The 26,939-nt window shown below is 37.5% G+C and overlaps 1 protein-coding gene across 13 annotated transcripts in view; it reads right to left on the bottom strand.

Annotated features, from left to right (window-relative positions):
- CD55 (CD55 molecule (Cromer blood group)) overlaps positions 1-25,709 on the bottom strand; it is a 28,675-nt gene extending 2,966 nt beyond the window's left edge. Inside the window, exons 1-10 of one of the 13 annotated variants that reach the window (XM_070767884.1) lie at positions 25,598-25,709; positions 24,202-24,386; positions 23,287-23,469; positions 21,708-21,899; positions 20,500-20,599; positions 19,398-19,483; positions 15,458-15,646; positions 10,606-11,265; positions 7,086-7,106; positions 1,564-1,636 (exon numbers count right to left, since the gene is read on the bottom strand). In XM_070767884.1, the coding sequence (XP_070623985.1) occupies positions 1,564-1,636; positions 7,086-7,106; positions 10,606-11,265; positions 15,458-15,646; positions 19,398-19,483; positions 20,500-20,599; positions 21,708-21,899; positions 23,287-23,469; positions 24,202-24,301 (1,604 nt within the window). In that variant the 5' untranslated portion in view covers positions 24,302-24,386; positions 25,598-25,709. The other 12 variants (XM_070767886.1, XM_070767891.1, XR_011560715.1 and 9 more) reach the window with 12 other exon arrangements.
- Between the last annotated feature and the right edge of the window lie 1,230 nt (positions 25,710-26,939).

Here is a 26,939-nt window from a genome sequence, read left to right as displayed (position 1 = left end):
TCCCAATAAAACATAAATATTCCCTCCTTCTACATTTCAGCACTTTTCATTCTATTAAAAATATCATGGTCAATTATTTTACCAAAATATCTGAAGAAACTGATGATAGCCAAGAGAAAGCCCCCAGAAAACTCATTCCATTCCTTCCCCCTCAACCTAACAAGCCCTGGAATATTGGCTTGAGAATTATATTGATAATGCTCCAATTCAAAAGCAGACTGGACTAAATGTAAGGAAGTACAGAAAATACATGCTTTATTCTTTTTTCCAAAATAGTCTTGAGGAGGCATCTGTATCAACTTAACTCACTTTATATGACTTAGAATTCTGTTATTTATACTGAGCTATAAAGCACATTCTTTAAAAGTTTCAGAAAAATCTGAAGAAGAAGTCATATTTTACTACATTTGCTCTTAAAACATCTATTTTATCGACAGTAAGCAAATATCTATAAAACCTGCCAAAAAAAACAGGACCTAGTGGCCAAATGCTTTTAGCAAAAGACTGAACTGCTTAATGATTTAAAGAATGTTTTCATACTTTAGCTTATAATAGGCTTAAATAATATTGTTCACTTAAAGACAAGGGAAAGAGCCATGAAGGCTAAAAAGGAGATACATCATCCAAAGAATTGAAAAGGCAATTGAGTAACAGCATTAAAATATAATTGTTCTTAAGCAATGAAAAAATAGACAGGCTTTAGGGCACTTCAGAAAGAATTCAGTTTCTGTGAACTCCGCAGTTAGTTTTCTGAATGATAAAATCTACGAAACAGAAGGTCAATTTAAATAGTACTCTGTTTACAGGATATATCAGAGCCAACCGTGACTTGATATTTAACACATGTATATTCAATGCAGATCAGACGTTTCAAGTACTGATTTTTTTTTTTCTTTCTGTGTTGTTTTATCACCTGAGTGCTTACTGTGTGCCAAGTAAGATCCTAACCCCTTTACAGGTGGTGATTCATTTTATCCCACAAATCAGATACTACAATCCCATGAAGTGGGTACTATTATTTCCCCCATTTTACAAATGGGAAAACTGAGGCATAGAGAGGTGAAGCTCCTCACAGTCAAATGGCATGTAAACAGTAGACCCTGAATTGGAATCAAGCAGCTAGGGTCTGGAACCTGCCCTCTTAACCACTGGGCTGACTTTGGCTAGACTGGCATCTATTAATAAATCCGATTTATTCATAGGCCTAATCATATGCAATTTAGCAATACATTAGAGTTTCTTTTTCTAGACATTTTCACTTCTGTACAACACACAGATACTCATAAATTTTACTATGTAGAGAAAAAAGATGAGTTGATCAACAGGTTGTGATGAGACTTTGGCTTTCAAATCACTTAATGTTCTTGTATATACTGAGATAACTAAATTTTTTTAAAAAGACAGGCTATTCATCAAAGATAGTAAATACAGACAAAAGGAATAAAGATATAGCATGTCAAAAAATACAATTAAGCTTAGAAAGTTATCTACTGTTATAGTGTCAAGGTTTACTGGAAAAAAGGTAAGAACAAATTTTTTAAAATCATCAGAATTTTTGCTCACCCTGATTTTCCACCGTCCCAGAAAATTTTGACTAGAATTATGATACCAATTATTACAGTAACGGCAACACATCCTTGAGGGGGAAAAAATGGTAAGTTAACCAATATAGAAATGAGCAATTACATATACAGTGTAATTCACAATGACAAACATACTGATTATCAGGTAAGTTAAAGAAAAAACAGGAGACTTGAATTATATTTTGCTTGTTTGCTTATGTCACAAGTTTGACAGTAAGATCTACATGTTCTTTATCCTGTTTTATTTCAAGGGAAAATGAAATATTTAAAATGAAGATCACAATGCTCAAATAAAATCTTACAGATTTGAGAGGATTCTAAAATGTTTCAACCCCACCATGCTTAATTTTAAATTATTTGATCACTGATTATTTAAACATTGTCTGTACTATGTACCATTTCAGCACTAGAAGATGTCTTGGAGTTCACATTTATTTTGTAGATAATTAAATTGAGTCTGAGAAAGGTGAAGCTTCCACATGCGGTTAATGGCAAGGCCATTTACTCAGTTCATAGTAAAGGTAACAGAGATGTAGGCCTTTCTCCATCATAGGAAAGGCATCAGTATCGGGGCACGGAGAGTAAAACTACAGAAATGCTTTCCAGTGTTTAGTCTATTGCAGATAAAATTTCATTTAGGGAAACTGGTATTTACTTTCAATATTAAATGCACTATTTTGAGTGGAACAACAACAAATAATTGATGAAATAATTTAATCAACAGTAAAAAAAAAAAATTTTTATACCTTGATTTTTACACATAAACTTTCTTCTTAAAACCAGTCACTGCCCTTTCTCCTCACCACCTGAGTATCCCTTTTCCTCCCTACTGCTGCTGCTGCTGCTGCTGCTGCTAAGTCTACATCCTCCCAAATCCTTGAACTCTATTTTATTGATCTGTACTACAAAGTATAATGATACTAGAAAAGCAACTGAAGCTAATGTGACTAACAAGTGTGTCCAGTTTTAAATCAGCAAAATACGATAAATGTCGCATAATTGAGCTGCCACGTGGATACATAATTTTAAAAACAGCTGTTTCTACCACAGAATTTACAGTATTTTACCCAATTTCTTTAATTGATTCCTTAGCACCATAGCATTAGTTTGAAAGATTACACTAATAAAATAAGTCATGGATCCTTTAAAATTTGGGGTTTCTTTTTGATTTACCACTTCCCATTAATCCCACCATTTTCAAATGTTGCAGAAAAATCCCATTTTCAATTTGAATGATAAATGAAGATCGAAAAATTTTTAAGTGATCCCAAATGTTTGGATGACAAAAGTGGGAATATTCTTAGAACACTGGTCAGCACATATATGTGATTCTAAAAGAAAGTGTGAACATTTATGTTTTAACAGAAAACCAATGCAAACTACAGAAATATGAGAAGTATGCTGCTGCTGCTAAGTCACTTCAGTCGTGTCCGACTCTGTGCAACCCCACAGACGGCAGCCCACCAGGCTCCACCATCCCTGGGATTCTCCAGGCAAGAACACTGGAGTGGGTTGCCATTTCCTTCTCCAATGCATGAAAGTGAAAAGTGAAAGGGAAGTCGCTCAGTTGTGTCCGACTCTCAGCGACCCCATGAACTGCAGCCTACCAGGCTCCTCCGTCCATGGGATTTTCCAGGCAAGAGTACTGGAGTGGGGTGCCATCACCTTCTCCGTGAGAGAAGTATAATTCTAAATAAATAATTCCTCAATTAATAATTAATGAGAATACTATTTTGCAAATTAAAACAAAGAAAACTTTATAAAGGCAATAGTTTATGATCTAAAATTCACCCAAAGGTGAATCAGTACTGATTTAAGACTAAAACAATTTAGGCCAACTTGGTTAGACAGCATTACTGACTAAATAAAGGTGAACTTGAGCAAACCAAACTTCAGGAGATAGTGGACAGGGAAGCCTGGCGTGCTACAGTCCATGGAGCAGCAAAGAGTAGGAGCGACTGAACAACAACAACAACCTGAGATAAATGAAACTGTAATATTATAAATGAAGTTAAGATTATGATTCCAGTGTCATTAAGGAGCATTTGGGTAGGAAAATCACAGAATTTTAGAAATGTTTTTCTCTAAGTAAAAGGAGTATTTTAGTAATGTTCCCCACTAGGTAGAAATATATTTACCTAGTCCTTAAAACAGTGCAGAGCAGTTTGTCACATATTAGCACATTATCTCCAATAACTGGCATGGTACTTGTCAATAGTAAAAATCCATGATTTTAACTGTTCATAATCTTCTCCATAAAAATACCTGAGATTACTCAAACTAAATTTGTATTAGATGGGTATTACATTAATAGAGTATTATCTCCATTCCTGAACAACCCAAATCAGAATGAAGCTGCCTCCTTTCCTGAAGAAATGTGGATTCATCCAAGTCATTTCAAAAGGTCTCACTTACACACATGCCATAAAGTGGAAATGCACTCTCTGTACTGTGAAAAACTAAGAAAGCTGTGAACAGGTTTTGTTCTTCCTTATAATCCTATTTAACATAAAAGCATAAGTAAATAAGCATGTGATATTTAAAAGAAAAAGTACTTTAGATACTTCACTGAGCATTCTCTTAATTTTTTTTTCTTTACTATTACTAATTCCTACAAGCAGCTTATGAGTGTCACAACATAGGATTTCAGCAATGAAGGGAAAAAAAGCAACACTTATAAAGAATCAGGACTAAATTGTTAAATTTGAGTTGTACAGATCTAGGAAAAGAATTTTTCTACCCTTTCAAGCACTGAGTGCTAAAGAAACTAATCATCTCCCTCTATTCAATTGCCTAATAGCAGTGTGACCTTGGGCAAGTTAAGAATCTTGCACAGCCACAGTTCCTCTCAGCTACAAGGTGGGATACAGCTACATTACAGGACTGCTGTGAGAAGTAAATGAAATAATACACAGGCATGTTTCAATGCAGTCCTTACCACCGACTCAAGATGCACATGTCACTCTAATAAAGGGCTATCTGATTCTTTGGTGTGGCCAGAGGGAACGATAAAATTGTCAGAAATCCATCTCAGAAAGATAATAGTGAAAAATAATAAAGAATTATTAAAGCTGAGATTTACCCAATTTTTAGCACTATACCAATAGTTTTCACAACCCATATTTCATTAAGCTTCCAAGACTTTAAATAAGAATCATGATCACCATCTCATAAATGAAAAAATTGAGACTCAGAGAGATTAAGTAAACCACTTGGGTTGAGTAATTATTAAATGGAAAAAAAAAGTCCAAAACAAGATTGAAACCAAGATCTGACTGACTCCAAAGCACAAGTCATCCTTCTGTAAAATACTGTCATCAAAAACAAACAGAAAACCCCACAACTATATACAGCATGTATTCTCAGTGGGGTTGGTATCATCCCTAAAGGGGAAAAAGTTTGTTTTTGTTTTTTTTACTTTTTACATATAAAGTACAGATGTGCATACAGTACACAAATAGATTTATATTATATCTATAATATTAATATTTTATAGGGATGATTAGGAAAAAATGCCTTACAAGATCCTTGAGGGGGAGAGGGTAATAAAAAAAAAAAAAAAAACATTGTTTTTGGAAAATACACTAATACACAGCAGAGAATAACTTTAAAAATCACCTTGCAGGGATATCACTGGAGGTCCAGTGGTTAAGAATATGCCTTCCAATGCAGGGGATGCAGATTTAATCCCTAGACAGGGAACTAAATGTCCCACATGCTTTGGGGCAACTAGGCCTCAATCAGACAGCCCATGGACAGCAAACTATAAAGCCCTTGCACCACGAAGATCTCACATGTGGCAACTGAGACCCAAGACAGTCAAAAATAAATAAATAAAATGTTTTAAAGAAAATCACAAGGCAGGCTTCACTTACACAGCAGATCAAGTTCTGAGATGAGCAGTCAGTGTCTATTTCTTGGCAAAATTAAACAGGAAAAAATTCAAAGTTTTTGCATTCAAATGCAAAGTTCTAGTATCATTTGTGTCACGCATGTGCATTGCAGTGGAATCAATAAAAGCAATTTCCTTGTTGTAGAGGTTATCTTTAAAATGAGAAAAGTGACCTCATTCACAGAATACATTTTAAGAAGTAAAGATAATTTTCAGGTTTATGTTTTATAAGTGTAAGATCCCAAAGAAAAATATTACCATATGTCTGATATAAGAGGGAAGGAATTCCTCTTTATTTTTGAGCACAGGTTGGAATTACAACTAACCCTAAGGGAAAGTTTCTGGAAAATCACACAATATATACTTAAAGAATTTCAGGGAAAATAATAAGCACCTCAAATCTTCACTGAATGCCATTGAGCTGGTAAGAAAAAGTGTATCTATTAAATTTTAACTTCATCTATTAAAAATGTCATTAAGCCATTAGATCATGAGATTTTTCACTTAGAATACATTTATTTTTATTTAAAATATAGAATGGACAAAATGAATTGCAACTGTTGGAATCTTTCAAAATATATCTTTTAGCTTAAAAAAGTTTTGCCTAAAACACAAAAACTATAATAAGTAACAATGAAAATAATAAAAGCAAGTATTACTTTCAGTTTCATAGTCACATGGCTAATTCATGCATGCATAAGATGAGCTTTCAGCTTATAAACACATAAATCAAAGTGTTTTTTACAAATTTTTATGTGTATTTTCCATTAGACATTACTTATCAATATGCCAATTTAGCTGTATAGCTTCTTAACAGACATTTCTCTTACCATCTTATTATTCTTGTTAATACATAACATCAGATGATATATTTACAAACAAAAAAGGACTGGACCAAATGATAGAAGAAACTGCAACAGGTATGTTTTTGGTCTCATGCCTACAGCAACAGAGCATTTTCTGGAGAAACTTTACTTTAAACCACTGACAGGGAAGGGAAAAGGAAGAAGATATAGCCAAAAGTAACATTCTTTGTTTTACTTGGGACAGGACAAATCTAGAAATAGTCAATGAGTAGTTTACATTTAATTATAAAACACTTGAAGATAGCAACTGTACTGATAACTCTCTCCTCTTGTGATTCTTAGGCACTAAAATGAGATGCAGTGAGCCACTAGGCATGCAATAATACTTGATTGATTGGCCAAATGACTTGAAGTTCTCCTAAAATTACCCTGGAACAAGAACATGGTGGGAAATGTTCTTAACATAGTGAGTACTCTAACATACTGAGTACCTAATGGTGCCCACAAACATGTCGATAAGATGCCTTTACCTCTTTTCTCTTTGGCACCCACACATACTGTATTCTGATAGTATCCCTAAGACAGTATCACCAACTCAATGGACATGAATTTGACCAAACTCTGGGAGATAGTGGAGGACAGAGGAGCTTGACATGCTACAGTCCATGGGATCACAAATGGTTGGTCACGACTTAGTGACTGAACAGCAACAACAAAGACAGTAAAAAAACAATATTCTTTTCCAGGAATTATATATCCGAATGCGATGACAAATTCTGCGAACTCTCAGAGAGTCACACTTACCCGATGCAACGGTGCTAGCAACTAAAGAAGGAAAAAAGGAAAGAATTACAAAAGTAAAACTGTTTTAAAATCATTGATTTGCTAGCAATTTAATAAATATATAAGTTTATCAATCAACTGTACTTAAAAAGAAACAATTATAAATAAATTAATGAAAGCAATCATATTACTAACAATCAAGTAACACACATTAGTATCTCTCTCTATTAAACAAGGGCTTCCCTGGTAGCTCAGATGGTAAAGTGTCTGCCTACAATGCAGGAGACCCAGGTGCAATCCCTGGGTTGGGAAGATCCCCTGGAGAAGGAAATGGCAACCCCCTCCAGTACTCTTGCCTGCAAAATCCCATGGACTGAGGATCCTGGTAGGCTACAGTCCATGGTGTCGCAAAGAGTTGGACATGACTGTTCACTTTCTTTCTTTTCTTTCTATTAAACAAAGTCAGTCAACAATAGAAACATAAAATGTGATTAAAGGGTTATTGAATAGTGAAACAAATACTATGTAAATTTGGTTATATGACTTTATGGCAAGTCAAGGTTACTGTAAGGACTAACAATGACAAATGGAAGGTGCATGGTACATGCACTATGGATTACACTCAGTAGTAGCTACTACTATTTTTTCAATAAAAGCAGAAAAGGCATACAATATTTAAAGGATAAATTAATTGTATATAAGAGAGAAATTTGATCCCAAATATTCACTGTATTTTTATCATAATTTATCAATTTAAAATAATTGAAAAGTTTGTTAAATTTGTTAAATTATCATATTCATGAAGAAAAAAGTATTTCAACACAGTTAGCTGTATAACAAATTTATACTAAGTGAACTTGTTTCTCTTCACCTTGCCCTATTAAACCTATATATTCAACCTAAAATTTTTAGGGCCAGAGATGTTGTAAAATTTTAAGAAGTCAGTAACCACATATAAATGTTAAAATTAATGAACTGAATCTAATTGGATCAATATAAGCCACAAAGCAATGTTGAGTGCAAAAAGTCAAGTTAGGTAATGAAACATATGACATACTGTTTACGCAAATTATAAAAAAAAAAAACATGCAAAGCTATAATATGTACTACTTATGGTGACATACGTGTAGCATAAGAATAAAAACACAGAGAGGGAGCTTGCACAATGAGATACCATCTCACATCGGTCAGAATGGCCAAGATCAAAAAGTTTACATACAATAAATGCTGGAGAGGACGTAGAGAAAAGGGAACCATTCTACACTGTTGGTGGGAATGTAAACTGGTACACCCACTATGGAGAACAGTATGGAGAGTCCTTAAAAAACTTAGTGTTGCTGTGTGTGTGTGCTTAGTCAGTCAGTCGTGCCCCACTCTTTGCGAACCCATGGACTCCCACCAGGCTGCTCTGTCCACGGGGACTCTCCAGACAAGATTACTGGCACGGGTTGCCATGCCCTTCTCCAAGTAATCTTCCCAACCCAGGGATCGAACCCAGGTCTCCTGCACTGTAGACAGATTCTTTACCACCTGAACCACCAGGGAAGCCCAAGAATACTGGAGTAGGTAGCCTAGCCCTTCTCCAGGGGATCTTCCCAACCCAGGAATCAAACCAGGGTCTCCTGCATTGCAGGCAGATTCTTTACCAGCTGAGCTACCAAGATAGTCCAGTTGCCACATGATCTAATACTCTTAAATATAGATCCAGAAAAGACAAAAATTCTAATATGAAAAGATATATGCACCCCAATGTTCACTGCAGCACTGTTCACAATAGACAAGACACGGAGGCAGCCTAAATGTCCATCAACAGAGAAATGGGTAAGGAAGATGCAGTACATATACACAATGGAGTATCACTCAGCCATAGAAAGAATGAAACAATGCCATGTGCAGCAACATAGATTGTCACACTGAGTGAAGTAAGTCAGACAAAGACAAACATCATGTGATATCATGTATTATGAAATCTAAAAAGAAAAAAATGATACAAATGAATTTAGTTACAAAACAGAAACAGACTCACAGACTCAGAACACAAAATTTATGGTTACCAATGGGAAAAGGTTGGAGGGAGAGATAAATTAGAAGGTTGGGATTTATAGATATAAGCTGAGTCACTTTGCTGTATGAAAGAAATGAACACAACATTGTACATCAATAATACTTTGATAAAAATTTTTTAAATAAGCAGGAAAAAAAAAGCAGGCAGGAATTGAGGTTCCCTTTTTTTAAAAGGGAACTAATTGGAGTGAGATTTTATGTATTTGACCTTTTACCTAAAGGATAAAGAAACATACAAAGGAAATTTCCACAATAATATCTGTAATGTTTTAAGTTCTTAAAGATTCTGGGTAATGGCCAAATGAGCTTGAGCATGGAAATTTATGAAATTTGTACAATGTACTGAAAAAACAACAATGATAACTATTTGAAGACATGGAAGAACAAACTAACTCAGGCAGAAATAAATCAAAGCTGAGAGAGCTCAGGCAGCAGATGAGCTGCAGGGAGTGCGATTTGCCTGTGCACAGCAGGGAGAAATCCCTAGGCCACTTGGCACAGAGAGCAGAAAGCCACAGTTTCACTGGCTGGAGAAGTCAGGGAACAGAGTTCAGAATCACAGAGCATCTGGAAGGTGAGCAGCTGATGCTGCTCTATTTCTTGACATATGTGGTAGTTCACTGATATTTGCTTTAGAAAAGTTATTAAGCCTTATATGTATATTTTGTACAATTTTCTGTGTGTTGATGTCAATGAAAAGTTAAAATAATTTTAAAAATTACCTCTTGGCTTAGTCGTATTGAGATTTAAAAAAAAGATAAAAACAAACGGATAAAAACAACCAAAAATCCACATACCTCTATTAAAGAACAAGAGTGTCTATAAAAATGACTATTCATTAAGCAAGTCGTAAAATAAGAAGACATCCTGGTAGTCTGAAAAAGCATTAATTAGATGGGTTTCATTCACTCAGTAGGTTTTCCTGAAATCTAAAGCATATGTTACTCTGCTTTCATAAAAACTATGAAAAGTCATTTAAAGAGTTAACCTGAAAGCTTTCAAAGAACTCTGTGTTTTTAATTACTTAGAAGACACTATTAAGGTACTTAACCAAATCAGCAACTCTAGGGAATCTGGAGAGGTCCTTTAGCATGCTTGAGGGATGAGTCTCTGTCATTGAATCAGACCTAGAAATCAACCTAAAGGATTATACACACTTGGTTCTTTGAGGGATCATGAGGAATTCAGTGGCTCCCTAAAGCTAACAAGAAAAGCAGCATTTTTTTACTGACGTTAATTTAGAATTGCTTTTATGACACCACAACCTTTTTCTATATCATTGCAAAAATATTTCTTTCTTAAAGGTATGCTCTGGCACAATCCAAAGTTAGCCTCTGAAGAAAGTCAGAACATTGCTATGAAGAAACTCTGCCTACAATAAACCAGAGGCTACTTAATTTTTTAACCCTGATGAATTTGAAATCTCTACCATGGCACATAAAATCCATATGTGGAAACCTGGACTGAGTCAACTGACCTGAAGGAGCGCTTCCTCTTCCTTGAGGTGTGCCTGTTGCATGAAAACGTGGGGTTGTCCTGGGAACAGCTGTACTTTTTGCTGCTGTAACACGAGCAGAGGTCAATCTTTGTGTTATATGGAGACCCTTAGTCGTATGTACAGAAGTGGACTTTTGTGTAGTTTTAAGATTCTGTATAAGTAAAGATTTTGCTGGGGTGAATCTTTGGGTTGTTGGTGTGGTTGCAGAAGCATTTGCCATGAGGAGATTCTGAGCGGCTGTAGAGACAGTGTTTGATATTGGGGAATTCCAGGCTGTTGTGGCAGAACCATTTGCTGTGGAAGGTTTCTGAGGAGGTGATGGGACCTTTGTAGCTGGAACATTTACAGTGGTGTATGTCTGAGAAACTAGTGGGGGCTTTGTAGCTGAAGAATTTATTGTGATGAATTTCTCAGGAGTTGGTGGGGTTTCTGTAGCTGGAACATTTACAGTGGTGGGTTTCTGAGGAGTTGGTGGGGTTTCTGTAGCTGAAACATTGACAGTAGTGGGTTTCTGAGGAGTTGGTGGGGTTTCTGTAGCTGAAACATTCACTGTGGTGGGTTTCTGAGGAGTTGATAGGACTTTGGTACCTGGAACATTTACTTCAGTGGATTTTGGAACTGTTGGTGTGACATCAGTTTCTGTAGAAGAAAAATTTTATAATAAAAATAGGTAAATAATGCTGTCCAAGTTAAGATTTAGGAACCAATTGTTTGCTCTGACTCTTCTCTTTCCCCACAAAAATCTAACTATGACTTTTAGGAAACCAAGTATTCTCATGTCTTTCCCAAGGAACTGAAACGCTATATATTATCTTTGCTTTGAAATAAGTTGCACCTATAGGCAACTAAAGTGGATCTACACCAAAGTAATATTGAGATTCCTAAAACTGTTTTCTATTTGAAAAAGGAAATCAAAGTCAGAACTGACAGTGATCTCATTCTTAATACCCCTCAAATAAAGAGTTTTTCTCATAAAGTGTCCTCTTTCCCTCATGCCAAGACCAAAGAAGAACAGGATGCAACCTTGAAGCAAAAAAGATAAGCACAACAGAGTCACTTTTTCCAAAGTGGTCAGGACATGTTAGTGACCTTGGGAACTTATTTTGTTTCACTTCTCTTTTAAAGCAATAAATTCAATCAGACTACAGTAAATCCCTTTTCTCCTCTTGTGTTGGTTACCAACCTTAAACAGAAAAAAGTTTAGTTCCTCTTTGGATTTTAGGTGAGATAACAAATATCTGAAGTGCAGATTATTCTGAGAGTCACCAATCTAACATTAAAATTTTAGGTCTGTTTGACTTTGGGTTGCTGATCCAATCTCCCTCATAAGGCAGTACTGAGTAGTGTGTAAGCCTGTTTGACCAGATATTAGAGATTGCTGTTCACTTCTCTAAGCTTTAGTTTTCTCATCTGTAAAATGAATGAGTTTCCAAAAAGTTTTACTAATGAGGTGCCTGGAGATGATTTTATTTTTATTCTGCTTAGAGTCCTGAAAGTTTTTGGAATCTCTTGGTTGAAAAATTTCATCACTTTGGGAAATTTTTCATTCATTATCTCTTAGTATATTTCTTATGCTTCTCTCCCTCTCTCTCTTTCTCTCCTCTATTTTTTTAATCATAATTAGAACAGTCATATCTCAAATGTCTCTTAAATTTGGTCTGTATTTTACTTTCATTTTTCTCCTTGTTCTTCAGTTTTAAATAACCTTTCTTCCAGTTCCCAATACCGTCTCCTGCTATGTCCGAATTGCTGTTAAACCTGTCTACTGTACTGCTCAGATACTATATTTTCCCATTGAAGAATGTCTATTTTACTCCATTTTATAGACTCCAAATCTCTGTTGAAGTTCTCTATCTTTTCCATTAGTATCTTGAATATATTAATCACTTAAAATCCTTGTCTGCTAACTCAATTATCTAGATTTTTCTTATTTGCTTTTCATTTCTCCTAATTTGGTTATAATTTCTTGCATCTCTCCATATCTAATAATTTTTTATTGTATGCAATACATTGTATAAAATTCAGATGATATGATCTTCCAAAGGGAGGGTATCCTTTTCTGATAGGCAGATTGGTTTGCGGTGATCACATCCTCAGCCTATGAGGACTGAGCTGGGTTACAGTTTCCATATGACTCAGTCTACTTTTGCTGCTTGGAAGTGCATCTTTTTTCCTCAGCCCTGAGAGACTGTGGGAGATCCAAGTCTATTCTTCAGCAGTGCCCTCTCTCTCCACAAAGCTTCAAAATGAGCTTAAATGTTGTAAGAAGGACACTGACTGTATGTTTGATACAAGCCTGTTTTTGTGATGGGTTTGTTGTCCAAATACCATAAGCTTCAGGAAGATCTCATTTTGTACTTTGGCAGCTTGGGGTCTAGCTCCCCAGTCTCACCTGCATTCCTAGAAATCAGCAAATGGCTCTTAGGAAAAACTGGGTCAGCATTTGAGGATTTCCATTTTCCAGTGTGTTATCCTAGCTAACCACAACTGCTGAGACCAATGGTCTTTTATCTGGTTCAAGATGGATCCTCAGGCTAGGTGCACATCAGAATCATTTGCCTTCATTCAGAATTTTAGGTCATTCAGCCCTAGTTATTCCCCTGAGGGAACAATTTTTGCCTTTAAAATATGGTTTTAAAAAAATCTACCCAGGTTTTGTAGTTATTGTCATGCCAGCACTGGCCTGCCATGACATCCTTGAGCATTACCATAGAGTTGTAAATTCTAGATAGCTGATTATTTAATAAAATAGGGGAAATAAATATGAATTGATCATATGGCTAAAATCTAAAATATCAAAATTTACTCACTTTAAATGAATTCAAACCATTAAATGAAATTTACACCTATCACATCTTTACATCATAATAACCATTATCATTAATGGTACAGAGAACAAATGTGCAATATTACTAGGACAGTAAATTGGTACAGTTTCTTTTGAAACAATATTGGTAACATCTATCAAAAGTTTAAATGCATATATCTTTGATATTGTAATTACACTTCAAGGAATTTATTGCAAATAATGTATTTGCACAGATACAAGGAACACAATAATATTTACTGTAGAACTTTTTTTAAAATATTTTTTTAAAAAACTATAACAGATACTAAATTCCCTTCAATAGGAGACTGGTTAAGTAAATAATGTATCCATATCATTAATATGATTTTTAAAAGAAATATGTGTATGTATATTTATTTCTTAGAATAAAATACAAAAATTTGTAAACAGTGGCTACTTCTGAGGATAGGACTAGAAGAGACTTTTGCTTTTCATTTTATATAATCATCAACATGGTTTTAACATTGTGTTGTGCTTAGTCACTCAGTCGTGTCCAACTCTCTGTGACCCCATGGACTGTAGCCCGCCAAGATCCTCTGTCCATGGGGATTCACCAGACAAGAATACTGGAGTGGGTTGCTATGCCCTCCTCCACAGGATCTTCCCAATCCATGGATCAAATCCAGGTCTTCTGCATTGCAGGTGGATTCCTTACTGTCTGAGCTACCAGGGAAGCCCAAGAATACTGGAGTGGGTAGCCCATCACTTCTCCAGGGGAACTTCCCAACCCAAGAATCAAACTGAGGTCTTCCGCATTGCAGGTGGATTCTTCACCAACTGAGCCACCTGGGAAGCCTGGTTTTAACATTACTTCATAATATTCATGTATACCACTTATATGAAAAAACTACTATTAATAAGCAATGCTATTTAAAAACCATGCTAATACAATTCAAGTATAATTATAAAAGTAATTATTTGTTTGAATTATACTGGCATTTGAATATGATACTGCTTAAATAAATGCCACCTCCTAGGAAAGTTCTAGAAATGTAAACAAGAGAGCATTGTCAATAAGAGAGAAATTCTGGAGGCAGAAAACAATACAATTCAATGAAGTCAACAGGTGGGCAAGAGTTTCTCTTTGTTGTCACAACATATAAGATCATTATTTAGATCTCTCAGTTCAATCTAAGATTTCCTCTCAATTAAATAAACCACTTTATACACTTTTTTTAAAAACAAGAATATATCTATATTAACTTATTGAAAGTAACATGGTAAGAAACAGCAAATATAAGCTAATTCACTAAAAACATGAGACATATATGTGTGCATATATATATATATAATTATACATCTCCATCCTACTCTGCAGTTCAAGCCGTAAAGAGTCCATCTGCAATGCAGGAGACACAGGAGACATGGGCTTGATCCTTGGGTGAGGACAATCCCAAGGAAATGGCAACCCACTTCCTTGCCTAGAAAATACCATGGACAGAGGAGCCTGGTGGCCTGTAATCCATAGGGTCGCAAAGAGTCAGACATGACTGAGTACGAACATACTTGCGCTATTATATATGTACAGATATTCACAGAGGTCATGTGTGTATTATTTGTATTTTACCATATGGTGGCTCAGCAGTAAAAGAATCTGCCTGTAATGCAGGAGAAGTGGAAACTCGAGTTTGATTCTTGAGTTGGGAAGATCCCCTGGAGAAGCAAATGGCAACCCATTCCAGTATCCTTGCCTGGGGAATCCCATAGACAGAGTCTGGCAGGCTACAGTCCATGGGGTTGCAAAGAGTAAGATACAGCTAAGCAACTAAACAACAGCAGCAATAACATATGTTCTCCACATCAGTGCTTCTTCCTTTTTGGAAGTCATAGACCCCCTCGTAGAGTCTATTCCCCAGAAAAATGCAAATATGCTTAAGTACAACACTTTACATTCATTTCTCAGGGAGTCTGTATACTCTCTGAAGCCCATATACAGACCCAAGGGTAAGAACAAACAGAATTGTAACTTTGCAAATGGATTACCTCTACACTGAGGTAGGGGGCCACTCCACTCTCCTTGGTCATCTTTTACAGTACAATAGATAGAGCTCTCTCCATGTAGGGTGAAGCCTTCCATACATTTATATGTTACAGATTGTCCGTATGCATAACTGTTTTGTTTCTCTTGAATCATTCCATGGTCAACTTTTGGTGGTTCTGGACATAAAATTTCTTTTAAAACATCATAACATATGTTAAGTTAATTAAATCCCCAAGATAATTTCATAAACAAGATTAAAATATGTTAAATATTTTATTTAAAAAAATAAAAATATACCATTCTTTTAAATTAAACATTTCATCTCAGAGAAAGCAAGGCAGAGGCTTCCATTTAAGGAGTAAAAGGACTTGAGTTTAAACCTAAGATGTACCCTCCTTAGAGCAGAGAAGAGGGCTCTGCTTTTGATTCCAGGGAGAAACAATACCGAATGAAAGGAGCTGGGAATGTAAGTGGCATGCATGGGAAACAGAAATTTTGGATAGAGCAAAAGATTTTAAAAGTCAAAATTAGACTTTGATTTTCAGGATAAAATTTTTAAAGCATGTGTTGACTCTTGGCCTTTTATTTGAAGTAAATCTTACTGAGCAGCTGAATTTGTAAAACAAATACAAGCAAAGTATTGATTGTTATATTATAAAAAGAGGCCTCTCCCTGGCAGCTCCCCTGATTCAGTGGTTCCACATTCTCTAGAGACATGAACCTGTTTTTCTTGTCTTTTTTTTTTTAAGCAAGAAAGCAATGTGATCACATGGGGACGTCAAATTACATCAAATACTCTTAAGTACCCAGACAATACTAGCTATTTATGAATTACTTTTAGGCCACTGATCAAAGCAAGGGACAAAAACAAGCTAATCTGATTTACACTGGGCTGAGTGGGTATTGACAACACACATTACAGCAGTTCAGTCCCAGCAGTTTCTGAGCATCTAATACATACTGGTCATTGCTCTATAAATAGAAGTATAACCAAGTAAGATACAGTTCCTCTGTCTTAAACTATAGTGGAAAGAGACATTCAAAGAGATCATTTCCATACGAAATGGTGAGGATTATCATAGAAGCACGCGCAGTGGTGTGGAAAGAACGAACAGTTACAGTCAGGGAAAGCTTCGAGGAGAAATTCACGAGCAAACTCTTAAAAAATAAAATAAAAGGGGTAGGGGGCGCTGAAGGGATTTCCTGGCAAAGGCAGTATCGTAAGAAATGATGCAGGGACATGAAGAAGTCTGAGGTATCCAGACAACCTCAGCAGTTTGTGAAGGAGGAGGGTGAGACGTAAAGTGTGGAGAATTGGATAGACCGTGGCTAGACTTGTACACTGTATGCAGGGGTTTAGACCTGGTGCGCTGGACGTGATGAGGAGATACTACCAAGTCTCTTTCAAGAAGGGAAGAGACCAGTCACATTTGTGTTTCAGATGCATGACAGGGTAGAGGCTGGATAAAACACTAAAGGGGTGTGAGAATGGAGGCTGGAGGCCACTGCAGTCAGCATCACTTGAGCAAGTGGAGCTCCTGCCTAGCTCCCACATGGAAAGGCCACGCTCTTGCCCTCCTCTGGGTGTGCCTCTCTCTATTAGATGGGGAATCTGCAGGGCTGAGATAGTATGCTCAACGACAGCTCCTCCCCACCCCATTCTAAATCACGCTCCAGGAACCGGTGCCCAGAACTCCCTGGGCCAACACTCCTTTCAGGGCTTCTCCCTGTCCATATTCTTGACAATAGTCTATACTGCTGATGTGTCCACCTTTAGGCCAGAATTCAATGGAGTGGGGCTAAGGGTTATAGGGGATATGATTTGGGTGTGTAGATTGAGCTATCCATTTACAGGCATCAGAGACCCCTCACAGTGCAAGAAGGGGGCACCAACTTGAGAATGGATGAATCTTAGATTAGGGACCTCCATTTATACTCTTGTCCTATGCCCTGAAAATGTTAGAAATAGCTCTTATTGCAAAGTCTAAATGAAAGCTAGTAAACCATATTAAAAGTGTTATATATAGAAGATAATACAGGTTTGAGAAATATATTAAGGAGATAAAGGAAAAAATATTTGGTGATTATAAGTGAGAGGTTAAGATAAAGAGAGGGGACTGGAATGACAGATATTATAGAGCAGCAACTGATTCTAGGCTAGTGTGTCCTAGCAGTCAACTAAAATTATTTTTGAAAAGAAAATATTGGCAGAGAGATAGGAAAACAGGTGTTTCTGACATTGAGGCTTTCTTCAGAGGTGAACAAGTATCACCTGTGATTGGCGTATGACTGAGGAAAAGTTCTGAATAAGTCCATTGTTCCTTCCTTCTTTAGATCCACACCTCCATATCCACATTCACAAAGGGACATCAGTGCTGCCTCATGTGCTGATAAAAGCCCAGAGTGCATACTTGAGATATGCTGTGTGCTCAGTTGAGGTCAAAAACCTCATTGCTTAAGAATTTATACTTTCTACTTGAAGTCTTTGGTGGAAAGTCTACATTAGGAGAAGTAGGGCTTTAATAGGGATAGTTGAAGACATGGGGTTGCTGAATGAAAAGGGCTCTTTCCCACAGAATACAGATGTCAGTGATTGCAGAGTTGCAGAGCCAGGTAAGAGAGTCAGAGTGAAAAATATGAACATCAGGAGTTTTACCACAGAATTGAAGATATTAGACAGAGAGCAGGACCTGGACTAGCTGTAAGCAAACACAAAGAGAAACTGGGTTTGCAGCGCAAAAGCTCTTCTGTGCTGGAATGCATGCTTGGTGTACACATTTCTGTGAAATTCATGACAGCAGTTGCTTGTAAATATGTTGGCCTCAACTGGGAGACTGCTTGTCCAGACTTTGTGACAAGTTGTTGCCTCTGTCAGAAAAAAAGATACTGTCTAGCTCCTGCTTGCTTTCCATATTCGCTTTAGTATCAGTTACAGCATTCCTAACTGGATGACATAGGAAAGGTGATGGTAGGTAGTAAGGATGGATATTTGAAACTAATAATGAAAAAAAGGAAGAAATAGTAGATATAGGAGGTGGGGCCCAAGGCGGGTGTGGCAAGAGCAAACTCCTTGTTGGCAAGGCTTCATTTCATTTGTCTTGTTATCAGTTGACCCCACACATTCCCTACCAGAGAGCATGACGCTTGTTAAATTACACTACCTCTACTCAAGTTTCCTGCGCTTAATAACACCAAAACTTGAAATGAGCAATAATTTCAATGAGGATGAGAGAAATAAAGCCTACTTTTTAAAACACTGCACATATATATTTCTCTGTTTTCAGGAGACATATGTCTCTAATGCACATATATTTAACTTGATATACCCTTTTAGGAAACTAGCCTCTGTGCCCTCTTCCCTCTTGAGAAGACAGAATTTTCAAGTGCAGATATTTCTTCATTACGATATATGCTTATTTCTCCAAAGATAAAAGTATTTCATGGTTTAAAACATTTCAACATAATTAGCTCAGTTAACAATCCTTAAAGGAATCTAGTGTAAGGTAACACTAGGTCTTAGAAGAATGATGGGCTTGAAATCAAGAGGTCTGGGTTAAGTGCCTACTTTGGCCACTTATTTTGGCATATAGGGTCAAGTCATACAGACCTTTTAATGAATAGTATTTAACCACCAAAAAATTAAAAATTATGAAGGAGGGGAAAAAAATCCCAAATCTATTTTATTTGACTGTTAGAAGGAATGATAAGATAATAAATGACCAAGCACAATATAAACCTTAGTTAACTTTTTAATCCTTTATCCTCATGGTTAATAAATTAAGACGTATTACTAATAGAGTTATATAAACTAGGCAAAACATTCACACATTGGAAGGTGAGGGTACTACAAGCATATACTGACGGTAATTCTAAAGAGCAAAAAGCAATTTATCATTGATTATTCAGTCCCACAGCAGAGTGCTTAGATTTTTTCAGTCTTACCTTGGCATTCTGGAAATTCATTAGTCCACCCAACAGTATTTCCCACAGGAGCACAGAAACTAAAAGTTGCACCAACTAATTTGTATCTAAAATAATGAGGGAAGAAAAAAAACATTAAGTTCCACTCACACATATTTGACTTCCCTTAAATCCTTCAGAATAGCGCCTTACAATATTTGTTACACCAGTAGATAGAGACAAAACAATAGTTGATAAAAGCTCATTTGGCAGTTTAAAGGAAAAGAAAAAATTATATCTAAAAGGGTGACATCAAAGATAAAAAAGTGTAAGATAAGCAAAATATTTTTTATTTGGGTAAGGCATATGTTAGAAAATATTAAAATATTTTAAAACGTTTTTAAAGAATACAGATGCTTAAATCTTTTCTATTTCTGAGTTATAAAAGATCAATACAGATTCCATAGAATAGTAGAATGTACTTATATTTAAAGGGTTCAAAGTATCCCCAGATTTGTTATTAATGATCCAAATATCTGTGTTTAGTACAGGAGACAAATGATACTGGTAGCTTTATAAATAACAGGGACACACACACAGAATAAAATATCATAGTCCAATTTACAGATATTAAATGAGAAAATGAACATAAAGCTTTTAGCAGCACTTGAAACACTGATAATCCTCAATGATAATACTCCTTTCCCATACATAGAGGACTCACAAAAGATCTTAGGTCAGAATGATATTTTTACACTAGGAATGATTGTTTTTAACCCTTGATATCTTATAACGGATTGTTCGCGTACAAAGAAAACAAACAAATGCAAACTCATTATTTAGGTAAAGACTGGTTTCAACACTGAAAAGATTTAATTTCTCCAAGGATCATCAACTTATCACAAGTTTTTTCATCTACAAGTCACAGTTAAAACTTTATAATGAAATCTAGTGATTGAGAGAATTTTGGTGGTATTATAAAAAATATTCCTTTCTTGCCCCATTTTACTAACTTTAACTGCAATGAATTCATCATTGAGCAGAGGGTGGTTTTATTGCTTGTCACAAATCTAAAAGTTTCTATCTTAAATTCTAATTTGTCTTTCCAGTTGTTAAATATAGTGTTTCATATGCTCAGACTTACCCTGCGTTACATGAAAAATAGATGGTTGCACCAAGTAGTATGTCAGTTGTTATATTGACATGACCATTTTCTATTTCTCTAGGCTTAGGACATGATTTTTCTAGGAAAGAATATAAATTTATTTTTTTCATTAAATTATCAGGCATGTCTATGCAAATTCACCATCTGAACCATTGCTATTACTTATCCAACTATTAAAATTGTACCTTCATTTTATCAGTTTCAAGAAAGCAAGGTATTAGTCCATGGAGTCACAAAGAGTCAAACACAACTGAGCAACTTTCACTTTCTTTAAAATATACACTTAAGTTATTTTGCGCTATGTTAAATCACTTCAGTCACATCCAACTCTGTGCGACCCTGTGGACTGTAGCCTGCCAGGCTCCTCAGTCCATGGGATTCTCCAGGTAAGAATACTGGAGTGGGCCATTTCCTTCTCCAGGGTATCTTCCCGACCCAGGGATCGAACTCACGTCTTTTAAGTCTCCTGCATTGGCAGGAGAGTTCTTTACCAATATTGCATTTTTAGGTAACCTTAAACTAAATTTAATCATAGGTTAAAGGTTTTTCCAGTGGTCATGTATGGATGTGAGAGTTGGACTATAAAGAAAACTGAGCACTGAAGACTTGATGCTTTTGAACTGTGGTGTTGGAGAAGATTCTTGAGAGTCCCTTGGACTGCAAGGAGATCCAACCAGTCCATTCTAAAGGAGATCAGTCCTGGGTGTTCATTGGAAGGACTGATGTTGGAAACTCCAACACTTTGGCCACCTGATGCGAAGAGCTGACTCATTGGAAAAGACCCTGATACTGGGAAAGATTGAGGGCAGGAGGAGAAGGGAATGACAGAGGATTAGATGGTTAGATGGCATCACCGACTCAATGGACATGCGTTTGGGTGGACTCCGGGAGTTGGTGATGGACAGGGAGGCCTGGGGTGCTGCGGTTCACAGGGTCGCAAAGAGTCAGACATGACTGAGCGACTGAACTGAACTGAAACCTTAAATGTGAAATCAGTGAGCAAAGTAATATTTCTGGCTCACAAGTATTTAGTTTGCCTAATTTAAAACAAATTGGTTCTAATGGTTCATTTAAGAAACATTCTAAATAATAATATGTACACATAGACTTCTGCTATGAGTGAAGGAAGAAACATCATTTTCCCCAAACACCATATGATTAAGATTACTCTTTAAAACCATACTCACTTTTACAAAATCTATCAGGTTTGGACCACACAAAATTCTGAAGACAAGTTATGTTTCCTGAGAGAGAAGGGTCCCTTATGTAGCCCTGACGGCACTCATATTCCACAGTGGTACCTTCTGGGAAATAATTCTGTTGGCTATAAGACTTTTTGAGAGATGCAAAAAGTAGCCTGGTTGGAACATCACAGCTACCTAAAAGTATTAACAAAACAACAACAACAAAAAATGAGTATCACTTGCTGTTATAATCGATGTCTAATTATCTGGTCCTTAGATCACTCTTTATCTGTATTTCTTTGTACATAGTATTCATATTAATGTCACTATGGCATTGATAGTGTATCAGCATATTCACATAGAAATTTTCATTCCCTAATTACTAGAGCCCTGTGAAGTAGATTTGGTACACCAAAGTCACTATGTCCACAATTCAGAAAATGTAACTTATTTCAGTTGCCTGGCATCATTCTGGCATTGACTCAATGAAGGCCAATTCCCTTACCCTGTCCCATGTATCATAGGGATAGATAAGAACCAGCATTTCCAGATCCCTGGGCTAGTGTCCTGGACAATAATAATAGTTAACAATGATAGCTAACATTTATTGAGTACTGGTAAATGTATTACACATGTAAACTCATTTAATCCTCAGGACAACCTATGGAGGCAAGGATCAGATGAGCCAATGGAGCACATGAAGTATTTAAAAACTGGAATCATCTAGACAAATGCAAATTTATAGTGGCATCATATAGTGTAAGGGGCATTAGATCTATGATCAACAGACTCACTGGCTCTTCTGCATAAGGAGCTCCTGATCCCAAGGAAATTGTTTAACTGGGAGTTGCTTTCTCAACTGTAAAGTGTGGATAAGTCCTTAACTAACCTCAGGGAGTTGTTTGAAGAATTAGACAAAGTAGTCTATGCAGAATAACTCTATTCAGTTGTAAACACTAAAGCGTGATACATGTGTAGAGACATGTCCTTCAACCTCCTGCCTTGGGATCATGGATAAATAAAAACAAAACGTTAACACTGATTTCACACCTGATTTCAAAAAGTACTTGTGGCAGTTTCTATGTTCACTGTAGTTTCTATTGCTCCAAGTTGTTCAAACACAGGAATTAAATTTTTATTTTTACTTGTACATGTCAAGGCTAAACTAGGGCAATGACTATAAAGATAGATTTATATTTAAAGATTGAGAATTTTTAAAAATATCACCACAGAGTTGTACTGGGCAAATCCTACAGAGGACTCTCTTATGTGTCTCAAGGTAACTACCAAACATAGTTATAGATAATTTACTCCCTAAACAGTACCTATTGTTTATTTTCGCTATTAATCAGTTCAAGAGTTACACTGTTAGGAAAAAAAAATAAACCTGTTAATGAAGAGCAGGACCTATTCCAGGAAGTAATGCCATCAATTAGCTAGATTGTGAATTGCCAACAGGTATGCCCAGGTGATTAATAATGCTAGAAAACTATCAATTACCAGTCATTCCAAAGAGGGATAAAATTAAACTTAAGAAACATTCCATTCCCATAACTTTTCTAAAATGAAATGAAGAACTTACGATTACAAAATACTGCAAGCTCTGACCATTTATTATTCTCACAGATCACTGAGTCTGCCTTGCCAGGAACTTTTACAAAGCCTCTGTTACATTTGTAGGTTACTGTTCTTTTTTCAGGAAAACTTGTAAGACCTCCCAAAGCTGCTTGGGCATTAGGCACATCTGGGGGAAGGCTGCAGTCACCTAGGAAGGAATAAACAAAACTGAAGGAAATACCACTTTTCAATTCATAGCAACATTCTTTTCCAAGACAAATAAGGGAGGCAGCAAAGGCTTTTGATGCCTACATATTTCCATCCAGTGCTGAGCTGACACATCAAGAACTTGCAAGGCTTCCTGTCTGTCAATTAACTCAAAACTAAAAGAAATTCCTGCCCCTCGTTATCATATACATAGAGAGAGCTTTAGAGTTTCACAGAGATACTGTTTCGAGGCACACAATACAGACAGACGCCCCCTTGGAACGTTACACCTGGAGGAGACGACGCACAAACTTGTAGTGCCAAGTCTGTGCACGACTGGACCCTGTGGTGGTCAACGATCTGGCTTCCCAACCTTAAGGAGACGCGAAAGATTCACTCTCTTCGACCTCTGCCTGTCTTTTTGGCTTCTCCATGTTTGCCCCCTCTCCCCGCGAAGGCTCACTCCTAAAACCCTGCCAGCTGGGGTCCAGCATAGTAAACCTCCTAGTGGCAGGTGAGCAGCGAAGAGCCTCTTTCCGTTCCCAGGGATCGTGCCAGTAGGAGGGCTGACCCTTACAGGTGGAGGATTCCAGGAACGATTAGGGATGCCCACGTGGCTCACCCGCCGCGTTCCGCGGACTCCTCGGCTGTCGTGCCGACGACCTCCACCCCCTCCACCCTGCCCGAAGGTTGAGCCGCAGGGCTGGGCTTTCGGCCCTGGACCCCCACTCACCCGACGCAGCCAGAGGACGCAGGAGTAGCAGCAGCAGCTGCGGGCCCAGCCCGCCCAGGAGGCTCAGCACCGCGCGGGCGCGCGGGCGCACGGGACTCATGGCGCGCGGGGACGGGGACCCGGCGTGGGCCTCCGCGGTGAAGACACAGCGGGCTGAAAACCGGAGCTGAAGTCGGGGCAGCGCTCTGAAGTTAAGCAATAACAGTTAGATTAGCGCCCTGGGCGGGGCCGGGGCTCTGACTCACCAAAGGACTGAGAACGAGATGAGTGGGCGAGGGCTTTTCTCACACCAGGTGCTGGGCGGAGTAAGGGCGGGAGCCCCATCTTCACGGGCCCTTGGGATCCGAAAAAGAGGAAAAAGAGGGGCCCCAGGCAGGGAAAGCAGCTCGTCGGCGCCGGACGCTGGGACCCTTGCTTTCTCTTTGCTAGGGTGGGGCCTGCTATGAGCCGCCGAGTGGAAATGTAAATATCTGCTTTCTTACGTAAACAAAATAATGGGGGGAAAGGAGGCCAGAGGAATGGTTAAGCGGCGTAGGTAGGCGTTCCTCCTCCCGGAATCTGGATTAGTTTAAGTGTTAATGAAGCGCCTTTGAGTGCGGCAAAGCTGAGCGGTAGGTGCGGCAGGCTTGGAGTTTTCCCCGGGAGCTGAGAAACAGGACCCACCCAGGGACCTGGCGTCTTCAACTTGGAGGTCTGTCAAGTGGCAACAAGAAGATGAGAGGGAAGAACCACCGCGTTCTGTCTCCTTGAACATTCTGTAATCTGAAAACAGCAAACGGGAAACCATCCGAGAAAACAGGTCGAGAAACAGCAGGGAGTGAACAGTGTTCTTAGCATGTCTGCATGAGAATCGCTTTCATCGCCAGGGGTATTCCTTATAAACCAAGGACACCTCTTGGATTCTACTTAGGGACTGCTGTAGTGTGACTGCAAGTAGAAAGTCACCGTCCTGTGCTGTAAGCATGTGTCGGCTGGGAGAAAGTTGTAAAAACAAAAACGGAGCGCTCGAAAGCTAAATAGTAAGAGGGTGGATTTTAAGAGGAAACTGTTAGAAAAACCTTAAGTATATGCCAGAGATTTGCCAGGGTGGCCACACCTTAAAATGACATGGGGATGTTTTTAAAATCCAAATGTTCAAGTTACACCTGAAGTTAAAATCCCTGGGACCGGGAGGACATCAGGATTGTTTAAAGCGCTCTGCGTAGTTCTACTTTGCAGCCAGGTTGAGAACCACAGAGCTATGACAGTGCTGGTCAAAAACACGAAAGGACATTGATGAAAGGGTCAGTTATTCAACCTTCCTGGGAACAACTCAGAACATATTTCCCTTCAATAGTTTAACTGAGCTGGTTAGCAGAGTCCTAGCCTGGGTTTCCTATCCCCCCAGACCCTTTACCTGATTAAATGAAATCCCCAACTTGAAATTATGCCTTGGTCCGCCGACCAGCTGTGGAGTCCATGCCTCTTATCCTTTCCTAAATGCTTTCTGACCACTCTTTATTGGTTAGTGTGAGCTTTACAAGGAGGAAAACAACAGTTTCAACAACAGTATTTTCTCTGACTCATGCTTACTGTACTGAACACAACTCTGTGTCACCCAGTGCTAGGACCATTCCAGGAAAGGAACTCCTATAGGCTTTCATTGAAGCCAATTAGTATTAAAACACCTTAGAGTTTTAAGAGTTTAAAACACCCTTTCCCCTTCACCTTAGAAGGGGAAGGGAGTGCTTTTAAAACCAACTAATGTGATCCTCAAACTTGATACCAAAATACCTTATTTTTACTTCCATATTTGGCATAAAATCACAAAGTGTATAAGGGCTCAGAGTGTTTTAGAAGTTATACCAGATCTTCATTTATTTTTCCAAGAGCCTCCCTTGACTTTAACTACCACTCCCTTTTGCTACACCATCATAGGCAGGTAGTGTACATTCCTGCTTGAGCTCATAGAAATGGTGTGAAAGGCAAGGTGGCATCATAAAAAATAGTTGGAGATCAAGGCCAGTTATGGAGTTGCTAGAAGACTTAACTATGAGGCCTGTTAGAACTGTTTATTAAGTGAATGTGATAACTTTTTATTCAAAGAAAACATTGAAGTCTGCAAATGTAGGGGAAAAAATGTCTATCACCCAGCTTAACCACACTAAATGCTCTAAGCATTTACCTTCCAAATTACTTAGTTGATAATTCATCTTTTTTTAAAGGAACTTTTATGAGAAGTAACTAAGTGGAATCTAGTAATACTTTCAGTAACAACACTCCCAAATTTCAACATTTCCTCAGAATGTTGAAAAAAAAAAAAAATCCACTTATTCAACTTAGAAAAAGGTTTATGATAAAAATCTATGCATGATTAAGAAAAATTAAATATTCAAATTTGTTATTTACTGAAGATTATTTTGGCCTCAATTTGTTGTGTTCCAATATAGACATTATACACTGTTTTGCCGTGACAACTTCTTAAAGTGGAGATAACTGTCCACGTTTCATAGATGAGGAAGCAAGCTGAGAAGGTAAGCAATTTACCCAAATCTGTGCAGCTAGTAAGTGACCAGGCCAGAATCTAAATCCAGTTTGTCTTATTCCCAAACCTCTACTTACCTACCCTACTCTACCACACTATATTCTTTTTGTCGGAATTAATCAGCAAAGTTTTCTTCTATGTGAAAGACTCTGAATTAGGCAATTTGGGGAGATTATTTGAGACCCAGCTACATCTGATGACAGCAGTGGTCCTG

This window comes from Bos indicus, chromosome 16 (assembly GCF_029378745.1).
Source record: "Bos indicus isolate NIAB-ARS_2022 breed Sahiwal x Tharparkar chromosome 16, NIAB-ARS_B.indTharparkar_mat_pri_1.0, whole genome shotgun sequence".
Taxonomy (NCBI): Eukaryota; Metazoa; Chordata; class Mammalia; order Artiodactyla; family Bovidae; genus Bos; species Bos indicus.
This window is presented reverse-complemented; position numbering and strand designations above follow the sequence as displayed.